The following is a 16,293-nucleotide window of genomic DNA, read 5'->3' on the forward strand; positions in this document are numbered from 1 at the left end:
TACCAACAAAACAAAAGTAGTCAAACTTTGGACTTCTTGAATAAAATGTAAACAAAATTTCTCTCCACATAGCATTAAAACTAGGTTCTTATAAATAAAACGAATCTAGAATCAAGGTGGCTAAGGCAATACTGTAATGCGTATGCTACTTATAAGTACAATAAAATATTTTGTTTACATTTCTTTAACAATCCCGTTCCAGAATGACGTCAATTTAGAATTTGGCACTTATAAGGATTCATGTTTTTGTTACATACAAAAAGATAAATATTAAAACATCTTCCAAGATTTATACAGGGTGTTTGGTAAATGGGTATATGAGCCGACACTAGCCCATGTTATAATGGGCATATAAAATATGGTATGGTGAAGTCAGAAATTTGATATCATCATTTTATTTTTTTAATTTTCATACAAAATAAATTTTATAAAATCCGATTTGTATGAAAATTAAAATAATTAAAAAGAAGATATCAATTTTCTGACTTCACCATACCATTTATATGCCCATGTTAACATGGGCTAGTGTCGGCTCATATACCCATTTACCAAACACCCTGTATAGTACGTAGACCGTTTGGACAGTAAACAGCAGTAACGTTTGATCACGTTTTGTCTATGCCTAACCATAGAGATGGGAGAGAACATTATTGCTGAGTAGGTACTGTCGCCTTGTATTGCATAGTCGCTCCGTGCTCATATTTTTATACAGGCGTCTTAACTTAGGCTTTCACCAGAAAGTTAGCAAGACCGCTCTAGCTTGTCTATAGGAACCATAGACCTTTTTAATAAACTTGACAACAATGGTGCTTTTATCTTAAGAAATCTGCTATTTCAACCAGAGGGCCTAGTGTGAGTTTAGATCAAATGACATTAAATGTACGACGAATTGTACAGCGCCCCTAGCGGGAAATGTTCAAAAACTAAAATTTTCAGTTTGATGTAAACTCACACTCAGCCCACTGTTCAATAAAATTATGCAGAAATAATTTAAAAAAATACAACAATACAACTGAATTTCAAAATGTCATGCTCTTTTGGGCTCTATTTCAGTTTAAAATCCTCCAATCTTGGCTCTGATCATCATCTATAGTGCAAACTTCTATCGTTTAATTCTATATTGTCTATGGGTTGCCAATTTTCTATTGTCATGAATCTAATGATGAGTTTGGAAGAAAATAAAAGCTGAAATTAATATACTTTCGCCTATAAGGCAGTTTATTATGTTTTACACGCCGTATCCCTTTAGAGGTTGAGCGCCATTTACATTCAAATATATTTTACCATCCACACATCTCCACTCGGGCGCCCGCGTCTCAATTTTATGTTTACGTTACAAATCAATGTTTACAATATAGGAAACTTTAAACAATATTAAACAAGACTATAATTAAAACTATGTACAGCTACAACGGATTTTTTATTCGAGAGCAAAAATTTAGTGTCAAATTATAATTTTCAAATTCCTAAATGTTGCCGTAAAAATATTTTGGAAAAAATATCGACTTTCCGGCAAATGAATAATAAATATTGTCATCCCTTCGCACCAAGAATGGCAATGCAAAATATAATCCATGGTTAAGAATTTGCTGAGAATTTTTCATTTTTATCTCGAATAATAAATCGGACTACGATCTAAATACCAACGGCATGAAAACTTTACATTAAGAAAAAACTGAAATGTTTTGTGTGTAGTTTATTTGAACACTAAGGGAAGACAAGTATTACAAAAGGTACACACGACTCCAGTTTATGTTATTTAGTTATTTTACACATGTTACCTGAATTCGTTGCACGTTATCGCGCGCTCTACACACAAAAGTGACGCACTCATATGCTCTGATTATCATCTGTGTAAGTTGACTGTCATCAGTCAAACCCACTCGTACTATGTTGGAATTACAGTAGGTACTACAGCTTTGTAAGAAATTGCATTAAACATTTCGAGCATTATCAAGTAACCGTCACTTCTTTCACACCCCATTATACTAACATTTTACATTTCTACGTCAAACGTACCAGAGTGACCGTTGTAAGTATCACTTGATAGCTTTTTACATGAAAAAAGAACACTTACTTTCAGCAATAGCAATCGAATAATACTCGCAATAGACACAACCCTGACGCGATATTTGATATCGCGTCGGGTCCTATACATAAATAACTATTAAGATAGAAACATGTAGAATCATCACACAGAAGACGCTACTATAAAGACATGCTGGGGACAGCTCTGATCGAAGCACCCTCGGCAAATCAGCCTCGATTCCGTTAGGGTTGTGAACGGGCAACATTTTTGTAGCGATTTTTGGCTAGCATGCGACAATATTCAGACTATATTGCGCTATATTGCCGAAATATGTTGCTCGTTATAACCTTCAAGTGTGACAAGTTAACACTTAGGTCGGGGTATCACGCGACGTTTATGGGGTTCAGGTTATCTCTGAGGCGCTCGAACAGATTTTCACCTTCGCTGTCATACTGGAACAAAAGAAAAAATACTATTAATAAATCACATAGAGCCCTCTATAAAAAGATTTTAGCAATTTAATTCACAAAATCAGTGGTGCACTTTTTTTTTTTTTTACCATATATACCAATAGTTTTCCGCAACATGGCGAGGGTTTTATGTTCCTGGTCAGGCTATACAATTTAATGTTGTGAAATAGCATCTATTACGGCTATGTAAGATTTACTATGCACTCGGATTATTTATATTGCGCAATTATTTTTTCTAAAATTTGAGGGAATAATTAAATATTTCTGCAAGTCATGAGAATCATCTTAAACAAATAATAGTATGTATTTCAATCTGGTTTATCAAAGCAATGACTCCATTGACCGCAGTTTTATCTATCAACAACATGGAGTAACGTTTAAAAATGATAATGCAGCAATTGAAATATCATTTTATTATATCCAGTAGGCATTTATATTTAAACTTATTAGTTAATATTCAAAAGTCAATTTAAAAATGTTTTCAAAACTTTAGCGTCACAGAGGTTATCGCTATTTACTTATGTCACCTCTGATAAACTCGGGCAATAGTGGTAACAGTAATGTTCAGATTACTTGACTTTAATGAGCTATATAATGCATTAACTATGTTTAAGATATACATTTATATTGTGATGTTTCGGAAGGCCTAGGCCACGTATTTTCCCATTTTGCTATGATTCAGACTGATAACTGTACAAAAAGATAACATAGCACCTATCTACTTGGAAATAGATGCCATTTTGCAGCAAAAATGTACTCGGATTTGCTGTCGAAAGAGTTTAAAGTTTTGACAGTTTTTTTAAACTGAATTTTTTAGATTTAAAAAAATCTTAATACTGTTTTAAAGGTGTCAGTGACGTCTGCGAGTGTGTCTAACTAAGGAACAATGGAAGCTTTCCAAATGCTACGCCGATCATGACGCAACGACTAAATTAAGCTGCGTGCGCGCACTATGCCGTCCGATCGCGCGAAATGCAAACGTCATTTATTATTGAAATAAATACAACAGCGTATCAGCAGGAAAAACGTATAGACCCATGTTATCGGCGTTTGTAGTTCGTAAACAAAATTTTCCATGATACTTTGTACTGGGCTAGTACAGGGGGAAAATACACTGTTTATAAAATTGCCAATGTTAGCAATTGGTAGATTGACATTAACCCATATAAATAGGTGATTTAACATTTACTTAATGTCCACTCCGAAAAAATCTAGCATTTGAAGGATTGATGAGTGAAATGGGTTGAAAACCCAGTAAACATTTTCAAGTTTTCATATCGCCTTTGTAGGACAAAAGATCATGTTTGATAGGAAATAGTACGGGACTATTCCCACCGCTGCATCTCCTGTGTAGCCAGGATCTACGGCTTGGAAGCCAACAAAAACCCAACCAGTGTAAATGAGAATCGTGAATCTTAAAGATACTCACATCATCATCATCCTCAGACTCGGAGTCAGAGTCGGCGTGGACATTGGCGAACAGGCGTTCGGCGGCGGTCCGCTTGGCGAGCCGGCGAGGCGTGCGGCCGCCGTTGTCGCGCGGATTCTTCACGACTCCCGCGCATTGTTCCAGCAGGTATTGAGATAGGCGCACGTCGCCGCGACGCGCTGCGATGTGGAGAGCTGTCCAGCCTGCTAGACCCTCCTGGAAAAGACGCACACGGTTGATAAACTCATTCAGAATGTTAAAACTAAAGCCTGGTCCGTGTGCACGTAGAATTTTGTCCAATGACCAGAATGACAAGCTACCCATCCTTATCGCTCGCGCGTAATTATGTTGCTGTCGCGCTCGCACATTCACTGCGGCCGCCCGTCGCACAGTCGCGATAGCAATATAATTACGCGCGAGCGATAAGGATGGGTAGCTTGGGGTCAATGGACAAAATTCTACGTGCTCACGGACCAGGCTTTAGAACTAAGTACAATTTAGAATCTTTATCATCTCAAGACTATGCCGGTGTGATGACATGTTACAAAACATCTAAAGGTCCAGTTTTAACAGACTGTCTTAACATCGAATACAAAAATCTATCAAAAAATTAGTTGGAATGTACTGGTCGTACTGGATATAAGCTTCCTCGATGAAGAGTCAACGAGTCCTGTCTCTCACTTTCTCATAAAGCCACTTCCAGCTTCTTGAGATCTGGGTCATCCCTGGCTACGTTTCACAACGCACTTACTACACATGAAATAGTATAATTTGTCAACTTCTAAGTATCGTACTTAGGCTTATAGTAATCATAATGTCTACAACGAATTCATAAATCCGAATCGCTTAACCCTTAAACTGCGAATATAAAAACTGTCAATCTGAGGCAACATAATATGTCTGGCTACGCAGTCGAGGGTTTAAGTAAGTAGGTAAACACATGTAGGTACCTACAGAAATCATTACACCTATAAAACAATGACATTGACATAGCTAGTAGTAACAAAAAACCCCGACGCAAGTGGATTTGTCTTATCAATTGATCGACTGATAGCGGAGGGTTTTCCTCGGGTAATCACGCCACTCGCAAATGGGGTCGCGAAATGGAAAAAACAGTTCATTTCACTAAAAATAATATAGATTGCTGGCAATTTCGTCATGCAATTCTTATTACCAAGAGCTCTCCCTTTTTTCTTTTTCAGAGTGAAGATATAGATTGTGGAATTCAAATATGTAAGACTTAACCAAAATAAGTTTTGAATTATCGCACCTTGCAGTTTTCTTCAAATAAGTCTATCTCTTTTAATGGACCCCACAATCTGGGTTCTTTATTTTAATTTAGAAACCGGAAGTAACGCCATATTCTACCCTACTGATGAATAAGTTTCAATGAATCAATACGATTGAACTGACTCATGTATCTCGCGTGAATGAAAAATAAACCTGTTTTGGGTCACCGAGAGGATGCGTCGTCGCCTTCCGAGAAAAACTACGATCTACTTCCTACCGAAGAAAACGTCACGACCAGCGCGAGCGGATTCGTTACGTCATAGAGGGAGGCTGGCAGCGAACGCTCAGTTACATCATTTGCGAATTACCTGCTTACAACGTTAAAACCTTTCTAACCTGACACTAAAACCTCCGACAAACAATTTCTCGAGGTGCGACATACTCGACATTATAAGTTACTCAGGCTTTCTCCCATCACGTTTTACGGACTACTTTTTGGTCTACAAACGCAGGGACTTGAGAAATCTAGCGCAAACAGAAACAATCACTGTACACGGGACTATTCCCATCTCTTGTTACTGACGTGAGAACTACAGCTTGACCATAAAACTCAACCAGCGAAGGCCAAATTGATAAATGATACGACAGTAATGTTCAATAATAAACAAGTATTATAACAGCGGATTTGTAGTGGATACTTACTCTGGCGTTAATTTCAGCTCCGTAGTGGACGAGTGTCTGTAAAGTTTTGACATGTCCTGCTGCTGCAGCTGCGTGAACGCACGTTTGACCTGGAACAAGCAAATGACAATATTTAATAACATACGAACGCGGTTCGGACTTTGGAAACAGTCTGTTTAAAGACTAGGTATTAACTAAAACTTAAAGAATGCCTGTTTAGGTATCTCATATCAATACAAGCGGGTGGAATTTCCAAAACTACGGTAAAGTATTGTCTTTGTTGACGTAAGGCATGGAATTTACGCGGCAAGGTGCGACAGGCAATGTCAAAGCAACCGGTTGCCACCCAAGTCTGTAACTACTGCGAAAACTTTTCAAATTTCGGGTGATTCTCGTTTGAATACCGTATTCAACTTTTTCCGACTTTCGACCCTGTCTCATTATAACGTATTCAGAATACGTTATAATGAGACAGGGTCGAAAGTCGCGCCAAAATAGGTTGTTAGTAATTACAATTTAACTGCTTATTTTGTACTAATTTATAAAATAGACAAAATCATCCATTAACTAGGATTATATCTCATTCAGTAGGCCTAAGATGCGCGCCGCGATAAGCGGCTATCACGCCATTTTATCGATTTTGCCCATACATTTTGACGTCGATAAAAGTTATCACGGCGCGCATCTTAGGCCTACAGATCTCAATTATGATTACAAGAATTTGAAGGAAGGTTAAGAATTTACCGCGTACTCTCAATTTGACTGGTGCGTTATCATAACTCTACAGTAATCTAATCCATCGCCTGAAATCATTCCATCCATCTACCAACTTATTCATTTCTGAGTTGAGATTTACATAATTAAATGATTTGTAATTTGTCCCCGAGTTACATGCGCTGGTTTTCTTTATCTCTTCTGCATGCATAAGTAATTAAGCTACTTTACTACAGAAAATACTTGAACGTAATAAGCAATACATAATGCCACGGGCGCTAATCAAGAATATGCATGTTTCCTTGACGTCACACTCCATAAAGTATACATTAACAGGCTTTACAATTTTTAATAAAACCGGCCCTAGCATTGTCCCTTGCGAACACAGTACACTGAAAAATTAGAAAGTATCTCATAACTATGCACCGACATAATCTATCAGCAAGATATCTTGACTAGAAAAATTGTTTCTTATTGAAATAGGTTAGAAATGTTAGAATGTTTGATTTTCATAGATGCCACGCGTTGGACAAGCTCCAAGTATTATTTTAAACGCTCCCAAAATAGACTCCCGTTCAAAAACGGACCGCTCCATTTAAAATACAAGGATTTATGTAAAAACGTGTGTGAAGCAACACACAGACTATAATTTTTTTCAAAGATATTTTTAAAAGCGGGAGGAATGTGACATTTTGATATCATTCCAAAATTTTGGTCTGACATCGTTAGTAAATTATTATTATGCTATAATAGCTTATTGGTATAAGGACTGGTTTGTCTGTATCTAATCACATTCAAAGTCATCGACCATGAATAAGAAGTTCTCGATCAAACGAATCTAGTAATTTAGCTATTAAAACGATTAAAGATGATTTTATCCGTAGTATGAAAACATCCGCGTTCATTTATTAGTTCGATGACAATGCGGTAGTAATAACCGGTTTCGCAGCCAATACGTAGATCAGAACACGCATCTCCTGCAATGCGTTCATTATTTATGATAATAGAAGGCCTTTTTCTATGATGTCACTCGCAGTTTTTTTTCTGATTAGGACTTTTTATTGAGATGAAATCTTCATAACCAGTTTTGCACCTGCTTCAATCTAAAGAATAGGATCCGGATCGAATGAAATCTATTATTATCGGACAATGGAAATGAAATCGAGTTGGGAAATTCTACTTTCTTAGATTTTATAGTTCGAGACTAAATTCACTGCATGCAATGACATGGTTTTCGTGAATACAGGGATATGTAAATGTATGTAAATATATTGTATATGTATGTGCGTGAGTCTTGTCAGAGCGGCGCGAGTAAGACAGCGGGGGAGAGGGGGGCGCGACGAGGCGATGGGGTTTTCCCAACTATGCGAGTGACGGTCGACGCTGCGCGGGCGCCGACGACCACTGTCCTCACCAAATATAGCAATATCACGCGCCACTGTTTTCACTGGCTCGGTTCTTTATCCGACTATGCTTGATTATGATCAAATGATGATGAAATATCGCGGCATGCGACTCGGAAATGATTTGCATGGAATGATGAGATGTTTACATTACCGTTCACTGACGACACTATCATAGTGCGCATCGATTGATGTAAATGAGTTTTGCGGTCAGCAATCCGCCAGGAATTATACCTATGTAGGTATGATTTGCGGGGAAAGTTAACGATTTAAATGCCTATAAAATGCAAAATCCACAGTATTAATTAGTAGGGAAAACATAAATAGTGCTAGATGGAAATAACGTATTACGCCATCACCACCATTCTGGTTTTGACTAGTTTGTATCGGAATATTTTAATATAAAAAAATATGGTATCATGACATGTTTGCGTCGATGATGTTATCAATATGATTTTAGTAATATAAACTTACGTAAGTATCACAAATGAAACAACAAAATGCCCGTGCGTAGTGTAAATACCCAGCTTTGTCATTTACACGGGTTGGCTGGATGTTGAAATTTTCATAACGTAATGAACAAATAGTTGGAAGGACAATGATAAACATCAGCGGCCCTCGGAAAACCCCGCGCTCCACAAAATCATTAAGTGCTTTTAGTTAGATAGCGTATTATCATTTTAACAATGTCACGATAAACAGAAAGAATTAGTTATACGGTTAAACTGACTGTTTACTTTGACAAACTATATCCGTAGAGAGCAATTTAGAAAGTCTGTTAGCGTTGTACATAGGGCATGAATATCGGAATCTCGGAATCTCGTAATATCGGAATCTCGGACTGCGAGATCCGATATTTCAATTCCGATATTGAGCGACCCAATATCGTAATATCGGAATCAGATAAAAGTTTTAATTGAGATTTTAAACAAAGCGTTTAAACTCGCCACAACCTGCCACAAAGCCCAAAGTACATGATTAGCAAAGACCAATGATTTTCTCATGTCTCTCACCATAACTTTTTGTTCCACTGCAAATATTTTAATATCTTTACTATTTATGGTAAATTTAACTTGTTCTAAATCAATTTTAGCATTTGCCATAGGTACTTGGTCAACAAAGAACGACATCTCAACTCCCTTTCAAACATTAATTTTACTGGACTATGGATCGTCAGTCCTGCCCATTGCCACTTCTGCTTGCTAATCCGTCGGGCTATGTCAGCGACCTTAGTTAACGGAGCTCCTCATTTCTGATTAGATCTCGTAAAGAAACACCAAGTTTATCCCTCTCCATAGCACGTTGTGCCCTATATTCAAAGGCCACGTTTTCGAGCCGTATATCATCACTGGTAACACACACTAATTATTCGACGATTTACCTCTTTTCCAAATTCATCTAACTACCTAGCTGATCGTTTGTCCGAGATAGACATACTTACTTGTCAACAATCTTTTAAAAATTAAAAAAAAAAAACTGGGTAAGGAGCAACATGGACATTCGACATAAGTTTCGTTTTTTCCATATTCATCCGAAGGCCTACCTGTTGGGAAACTCGATTAAGATCTTCGAGCATTGTGATAAGGTCTTCCAACGGTTCTGCCTTAGTACGCAAAACAGACGGACGATGAGGCAGCAAGGTTCTGAAGTGGAGGCCACGTACCGGAAAGCGCAGCGTAGGACTCATAACCACAAGGTCGACTGACGACCTCATAAAGGTAGCAGGAAGGCGCTGGATGCAGGCCGCCACCAACCGGCCATTGTGAAAATCAGCATCGGAGCCTGTGTTCAGCAGTGGACGTCCTATGGCTGACATGATGATGATGATGGCTCGTGGTTTTGTGAGTTCATCGATAATCAAAAAGGAACAAATTACAAGCATATTCAAGTTTTTTACCACTCTCTACAATTTTTGTAACACGTGATTTGAATGACTCTAAAATTCGTTCCGCAAACATAAAACAGGGTAGGTAATATAATGAAGGAGTAAAAGTTTGTTTGATACCGGTGATTTTCAAAAACACTAATTATATGCTAGTCAATATAGGCTCATTATCAGTAACCATTCATTATCAGGTAATCCGTCTGCTCGTTTGCCTCTTGTCACATAAAAAACCAAATGCAATGGATACCCATAACGTAAAAATGGTTTTAAAATACTTCAATTTTATGAAGTGCTGTTTTGTACCAAATTAAAGATTTTAATTAAACTCATTATATTGTAAACAATCCAGAATTCTTACGAATATAACTAAATATTAATTTTATAGTACATGAACTCAATTCCGATATTAATATCGGAATTCCGATATTGAGATCTAATATCGGAATCCAATATCGGAATTGAAAACCTTCCGATATTACATGCCCTAGTTGTACATGTTTGATTTTACTTATTATGTACTTATTTGTTGAAAATTAGGCTACCTTATCTTTACGTTTAATCCTTTACGCTTATGTTCCAGTCCATTATCTACTGGGCTCTTCAGTATCATTAACTTATTGATCGATTAGTGATGGAATTTTACCAAATATATTCTGGTAAACCCATGTCGTGGATTCAGCGCAACGGCCCGATTACCAAAATAGAAAGCTTAATGAGATAACATTGGCTGTGAGAACGGTCACACGGCTCCACGACTCGGGAAAACCACGGCGCACGCGCTCAGCGCCTCTTTTGTGCGCCGGCGCACTTTCACGTGGGGATAACCCAGCCAGCCCCTGTCTGCCGCATTGCTGTCACACTCACACGACCCACGGCACGTATGCCAAATTGCGAGACGTGGGTTTTTCGCGCATTGTTCTGGTAGCGGTACACCGCTTTTAGGGCTAATTAGGCCGTTACACTGATGATGACATTAACCTTCATAAGTACCTTTGCCTGTTTGGTATTCAGAATAAAAACAAATACCAAAACTATGGGCTTTTCCATCGCATCAATTGGAAATTAATGCTAATGATTTTAGAATTTGAGAAAAAACCCGGTGTTGAGAGAGTGAGCGATTTTGTTTGTTGCTTGTTCCCGCTGAAAACCAGCTTCTCGGCATGACGTTTGTGTCATGTCGCGATTTTTGCTGAGCGGGCGCCTATTCAGCATATGTTTTTATTTATTGTTTGTTATGTTTTTTTTTATGTACTTACTCTTGCTTTGTATACCTTAAATTATAATTATGCTGAATAAACACATTCTTATTCTTATTCTTATTCTTGTTCAGACTGGAGCGATCGTTCGAATTTGATTTTTTTGTAAGCGCGAACACGTAACAGCTGTTACAGCTGCAACAGCGGGGTATCCCAGTGGTGCGGCAGATGCTTTCACTCGCGGTGTTACGCGACGCCGACACCGCGGGCCGACGGAAATACCCACGAGGCCGACACGTAACCGACTGTCTCAACTCAACCTCTCAGGTCGTACATTCAAATTAAGGTGCTGCTCGATCTTAAACAACTGTCGAAACATACCTACCACACGCCGCGCCATAATTTCTTTGTGAAACGAGTTCTCTCGTAACGATGGGTAAAACCGTATGCAAATGCGAGGCAGTTAAAAGTGGAGTTGAAATCTTTTGCGCCTCATCGGAGGTGAACGAGGCTCGGGAAACCCAGAGGCAGCGGCGCATATCTACCTGCGTTAATATCTTTAAAGCGATTGGAAATTCCATCGTTTGAGACGGTTTGCGCGTTTATTTTCTGGTGTTATTTGTGTGACATTGGACGGGAGGCCTTGGGGACGTTACTGCGGGCTCAGCGAGTTCGCACGTAAACAATGTGCTGACGCGAGAACTGGTTCTGAGGCCCCAGTGAGCTGACGAGGATCCTAGAGCGGCACGTGAGCCATGACGCGGCGCTGGGAACGCCGCCGGATCACCGCTCGAGGACAAAGCACTTATTTCCATTGAAGGAAAACCACAAGCTGCGTACTGTTACTTATTAAGCAATAGGAATTACCAGCCAGTAACCATTATAGACCATGAACTTGTGCATTCTTTTGGAGGGGATCGGTCATTGTTTTTATTAGTTGACTTGCAGCATACGCTTCACATTCGGAAATTACTTTGCAATAATTTATCATCTTCATCAAGCATTTATACTAATTTAGAGACGTGGTAAAAAGCTGTTTAAAATGATATTATCCGAAGTCCGGTTCAACCATCACTTCAGATGATGCTTGTTGTAGTAGGATATGGATATTTATGCATTGAAGTAAAACATTAGACAAATACCTAAACAAAATTTTACACATTTGGCAAGCTTCTCGAATGAAGTACTTTTTTTATAACATAATTTAAACGGTATTTCTGAGCGGGATCGGTGGAAAAACCTTCGAATGGGTTTTTACATTGTGATTCAGTAAGGACAGCAGAGTTCATGTGCATAAAACTTTGCCTTTTATTATATTGTCTAGGTATTCAGTATTGATTACTAACTAGAATACCTGTTTGTTTTAATATCTTATTTTAAGTAATGGCGTTCGCGGCACGAATAGTCAATAACTGTAATCTCATAACTTTTCAAGGTCTAAAGAGCCAGCAATTTCAATAGCTACGTTTAAAAATTCATCTAAATATAGATATGAATGAATGAATGGTTTGTAAAGCTGATCAATAGCAAATTGCTGCGTTTTTTTAAATTATGTTGCGGACCGTACATGATGATACAGGCAAGTTGATGACCAGGAGGAAATACCACCGACCTTTTGGAACGCGTCGGAAACGTCTGGCATACTCAGCGCAGTCATTTATTTAGTGCCTACGACGAATCATAAAATAAAGATAGACATAGACTGGTAAAACCATAATCCGCCATTGTTCATGATGGATAATCAACAACAGAATTAATAGCCATCATAATTAGTAAAGTTAGGTCAACGCTCTTGATTGTACGTAGCAAAACTAGCTAATAAACTGTTCCCAGTTTGTTTTAACAGGTTTATCTAAAGAGGAAAACGTCGAATGTCTTCAAATCCAAACCTAATAAACACAAATTATTAATAAATCTAAGATATTACTAAATGTAACTCACCATTATAATCTTTTTGGTTTAAAATTGGTCCTAGTTTTCTATGGGGCTGTTCGATGATGGGCGCGAGGAGTGCCTTCAGACAGTCCACGTTGCTGGTCTCCGCTGCTATATGGACAGGCGTCCTTCCACAAATATCTCTGACTGCTAATGAGGATCCAGCAAGGACCAACATTCGTGTCACAACAGAGAAACCACCCATGACTGCTAGGTGCAACGCTGTATGTCTGTAATCGTTTTGGATGTCGAGCAACGCTTTCTCTGGACATAACTTGATGAGGATGCCAATGGTTTTCTCGCAGCCGTGTACCGCCGCGATGTGTAGTTGCCTGTAAGAAAATATTTGTTAGTTCAAGGTGATGGCATACATATCATATTATCTAACTCGAGAGGCTTTTTTAAGAGAAGTGGCAAAAAATGTACATTCGCTATTTCGCAAGTTTCGCAACACCGGAAGACCGATGCGTTTGACTTTTTTCAGAGTTGTTTTTTGTCTGTTTGTTGACCCAAATGTTGTCTAGAGGAAAAACACAGTAGGGTCATTCCATGACAAATGTTACCGAGGGTGAAAAACTAAATATGTTCTTTTCGCATTAAATCTGATGAATTTTGAAAGTATACATTCCAAATTATAATGTGCACCAAAAAAAATCTGAGAGAAACAAGTATTTTTTANTTCTCTGTTAAAACCAACTAATTACGGCATTCACTTGATGTTGAAAATATTTTAATGCATAAACTGCATTTTAATGATGTTAGGCATTAAGGTTAATATGCAGATTTTTATATTAGATCGATATTTGGACACAGTACAATGTAAAGCAAAGTTGAGGAAACTTTGGCACAAGGTCATTGGCACAGATTAAAAAAAAACCTGAGTATTTTTTACTATCATGTTGGCAGTCATGTAAACAACCTTGGCGTGAGATATTCTGAACTGCTCTACGAATCTCATATACAAGGTGTCCCAAAATTAGCATGTCACATTGACTGCTTGTTATGTCCATAGAAAAGTTTCATGTGTTTTGAGAAATTGAGATAGTGACCAATTTTGACACCCTGTATATTGGACTGATAGTCTAATGTGTTCTCCAAATGGAAATCATCCTTATCAAGAAATAATTGTGTTGATACAAACTATTGTAGGTAATTTTGTTATCTTTGTCAGGGATGTATTGTCAGGGATTTTACGCAAATATTTGGTTTCGTGGGAAAAAGTAATTTCATTGAATAATCAGTTTTCATTGTTTCAATATAATTAATATTAATTGCGGGGAAAACCTTTCAATATGTAACTTTGTGTTTTAGGTAAAAAATAGTATTAGTTACTACTTCAATGAAATTGGGTTTTTCGTTATTTAGTTCGAAATTGATTCAGAACGATTAATAAAATTCATCAATCATTGAATTAAAATTTGTACATATGATACTTATTACACTCAAAAGTATGGAATCACCTATTTTTTCCAAGTGATATGAACCAAATAACTAATGAAGATTAAATAAATAAGGTATATACATACTCATTGAGTTCTTCAGCTCGCTTAAGCGAACAAAACACAAGAGGATGATTCTATACTTTTGCTTGTAAGTATATTTATAGGGAATAATTACTATGTTAATAAAGGAAAATACTTATTTTATGCTATCCCTATGTAAAACCAATGCTTTCAATGGAAGAAGGGATTTTTGCAAATGATTCATGAGTGTTACAAATGTACTGTTTTGATTAACTTGTAATTTCCTATGAACTTAATTATTTTTTGACTCCAGCATGGCACAAATGATTTATTTGGGTTTTTAAATTTTACACAAATAACACCTACAATGGCTGATTTGATGATGATGTTAATGAATTATACCATGGTATCATCATTTACCTAATGAAGATTGTCCAGTCCACTAATTTTAAAGTCATTACTTAATTAATAACTGTTTAAGGGATACATTTGTATGAATTATTATGTAAAAATATATTACTTTTTAAAAGAGGTTTGAGGGACTTGTTGATAAACATCAGCAAGTTCCGATCAGTGTTGTGTCTAACAATTTAACATTCATACAACATTGTTTATCTTTTTTGTTAATTATTCTTTGGACCACATGTGCTATGTATGCTGTGTTGATATTAATAGGTAAAAAATCTCATGATAGCTCGTGAGCTTATTTTAAAATGTTTAATGCTTATTTAGGAGAAAGCGGAAAATGTAATAAATATTTACACCAGTTCTAAAACAGCTGGTAGAGCAACGACAATTATTTTTGTGAAAAATAACTGAAGCGAGCACAGTCGAGCACTACAATCTACACATTGTGGCATCTTGTAATAAGTGCTACTTAGCAATGATTTGCTGGTATACTGTTGACTGTACCAATATTCACAAATTAATGATTAGAAGAATAAGTCACAGTAATTGTATGGCTCACAGAGAAATACAATTTAAAGTTTCTTCGAGTAACACTCTCAAACATAGAGATTTAAGCATAGCAAAGACCTTGCCACCACATGGAAATGTTTTGTAAGTTAATTTTATGTTTCTAAGTTTAAAAATGAGCTACTTACGTATCCCCATCGTCATCTTGCCGGAAAAGCAGTCGAACAGGCAAGTCCTCACTGCTGCATGTTGACTGTTGACTCGACCTTGAGGGCTCCGATGTGTGTGTAGCAACATCACTAATTCCAATACTAGCAAAACCTGAACATAAGTCTAAACCACTATCAATGTTTTCTTCCACATATTCACTTTTCACTGTTTCACTAGGTGGGCCCAAATCCTCAGAATCCAGTCGGTCGATTGGTCCCGACAAGAAACCAGAGTCTGTATTTATCTCCACAGGAATTTTTGTGTCGAATCCCTTGTCCGCACTCATTTTGATAGATTTATCACTTCACTTCCACTAACTTCACAAATATAAACTTGTTTAACAACTTATTATCAAACACCAAAACTGTATGAAAACATTTTGTTCACTTATTTTTATTTCATGTAACCGTTCACGTCGAATTCTCGCGTGTAGTGAAATGAAATGAAAATAAAACCAAGATGACGAACATTATGAACGATTGGTAAAGTGGGGCCTCGCAAAAGGTATTTCCGTACTTTTACGATACACGTTCGGATACACACGTCGTGTTGCGGTGTTGCCATCGGACGTGGTCGCTATTTTGCTTTATATAATCTGTGGTCGCTATAGTTGAACGATTTTGAAACGTCTAATCAGAGAGCAGATTCTGCTCTCTGCGTCTAATGGCAAAAATCTGAAATAGCAACTCAGCATTGATAGCAACGCCCTCCTGCAATTGACATTATTCAGTGT

The 16,293-nt window shown here is 37.5% G+C and overlaps 1 protein-coding gene across 1 annotated transcript; it reads right to left on the reverse strand.

Moving 5' to 3' along the window:
* Window positions 1-619: 619 nt before the first annotated feature.
* Window positions 620-16,051, reverse strand: cact (NF-kappa-B inhibitor cactus). Its single transcript, XM_028300585.1, has 5 exons — window positions 15,539-16,051; window positions 12,979-13,304; window positions 5,861-5,949; window positions 3,929-4,144; window positions 620-2,481 (listed from the first exon to the last, which is right to left on the reverse strand). The coding sequence occupies exons 1-5, from the start codon at window positions 15,844-15,846 to the stop codon at window positions 2,413-2,415; spliced, it is 1,008 nt and encodes a 335-aa protein (XP_028156386.1). The 5' UTR covers window positions 15,847-16,051; the 3' UTR covers window positions 620-2,412.
* Window positions 16,052-16,293: the final 242 nt, after the last annotated feature.

Source organism: Ostrinia furnacalis, unplaced genomic scaffold (genome assembly GCF_004193835.3).
Source record: "Ostrinia furnacalis isolate ACB-3 unplaced genomic scaffold, ASM419383v2 OfSCF0767, whole genome shotgun sequence".
NCBI lineage: Eukaryota > Metazoa > Arthropoda > Insecta > Lepidoptera > Crambidae > Ostrinia > Ostrinia furnacalis.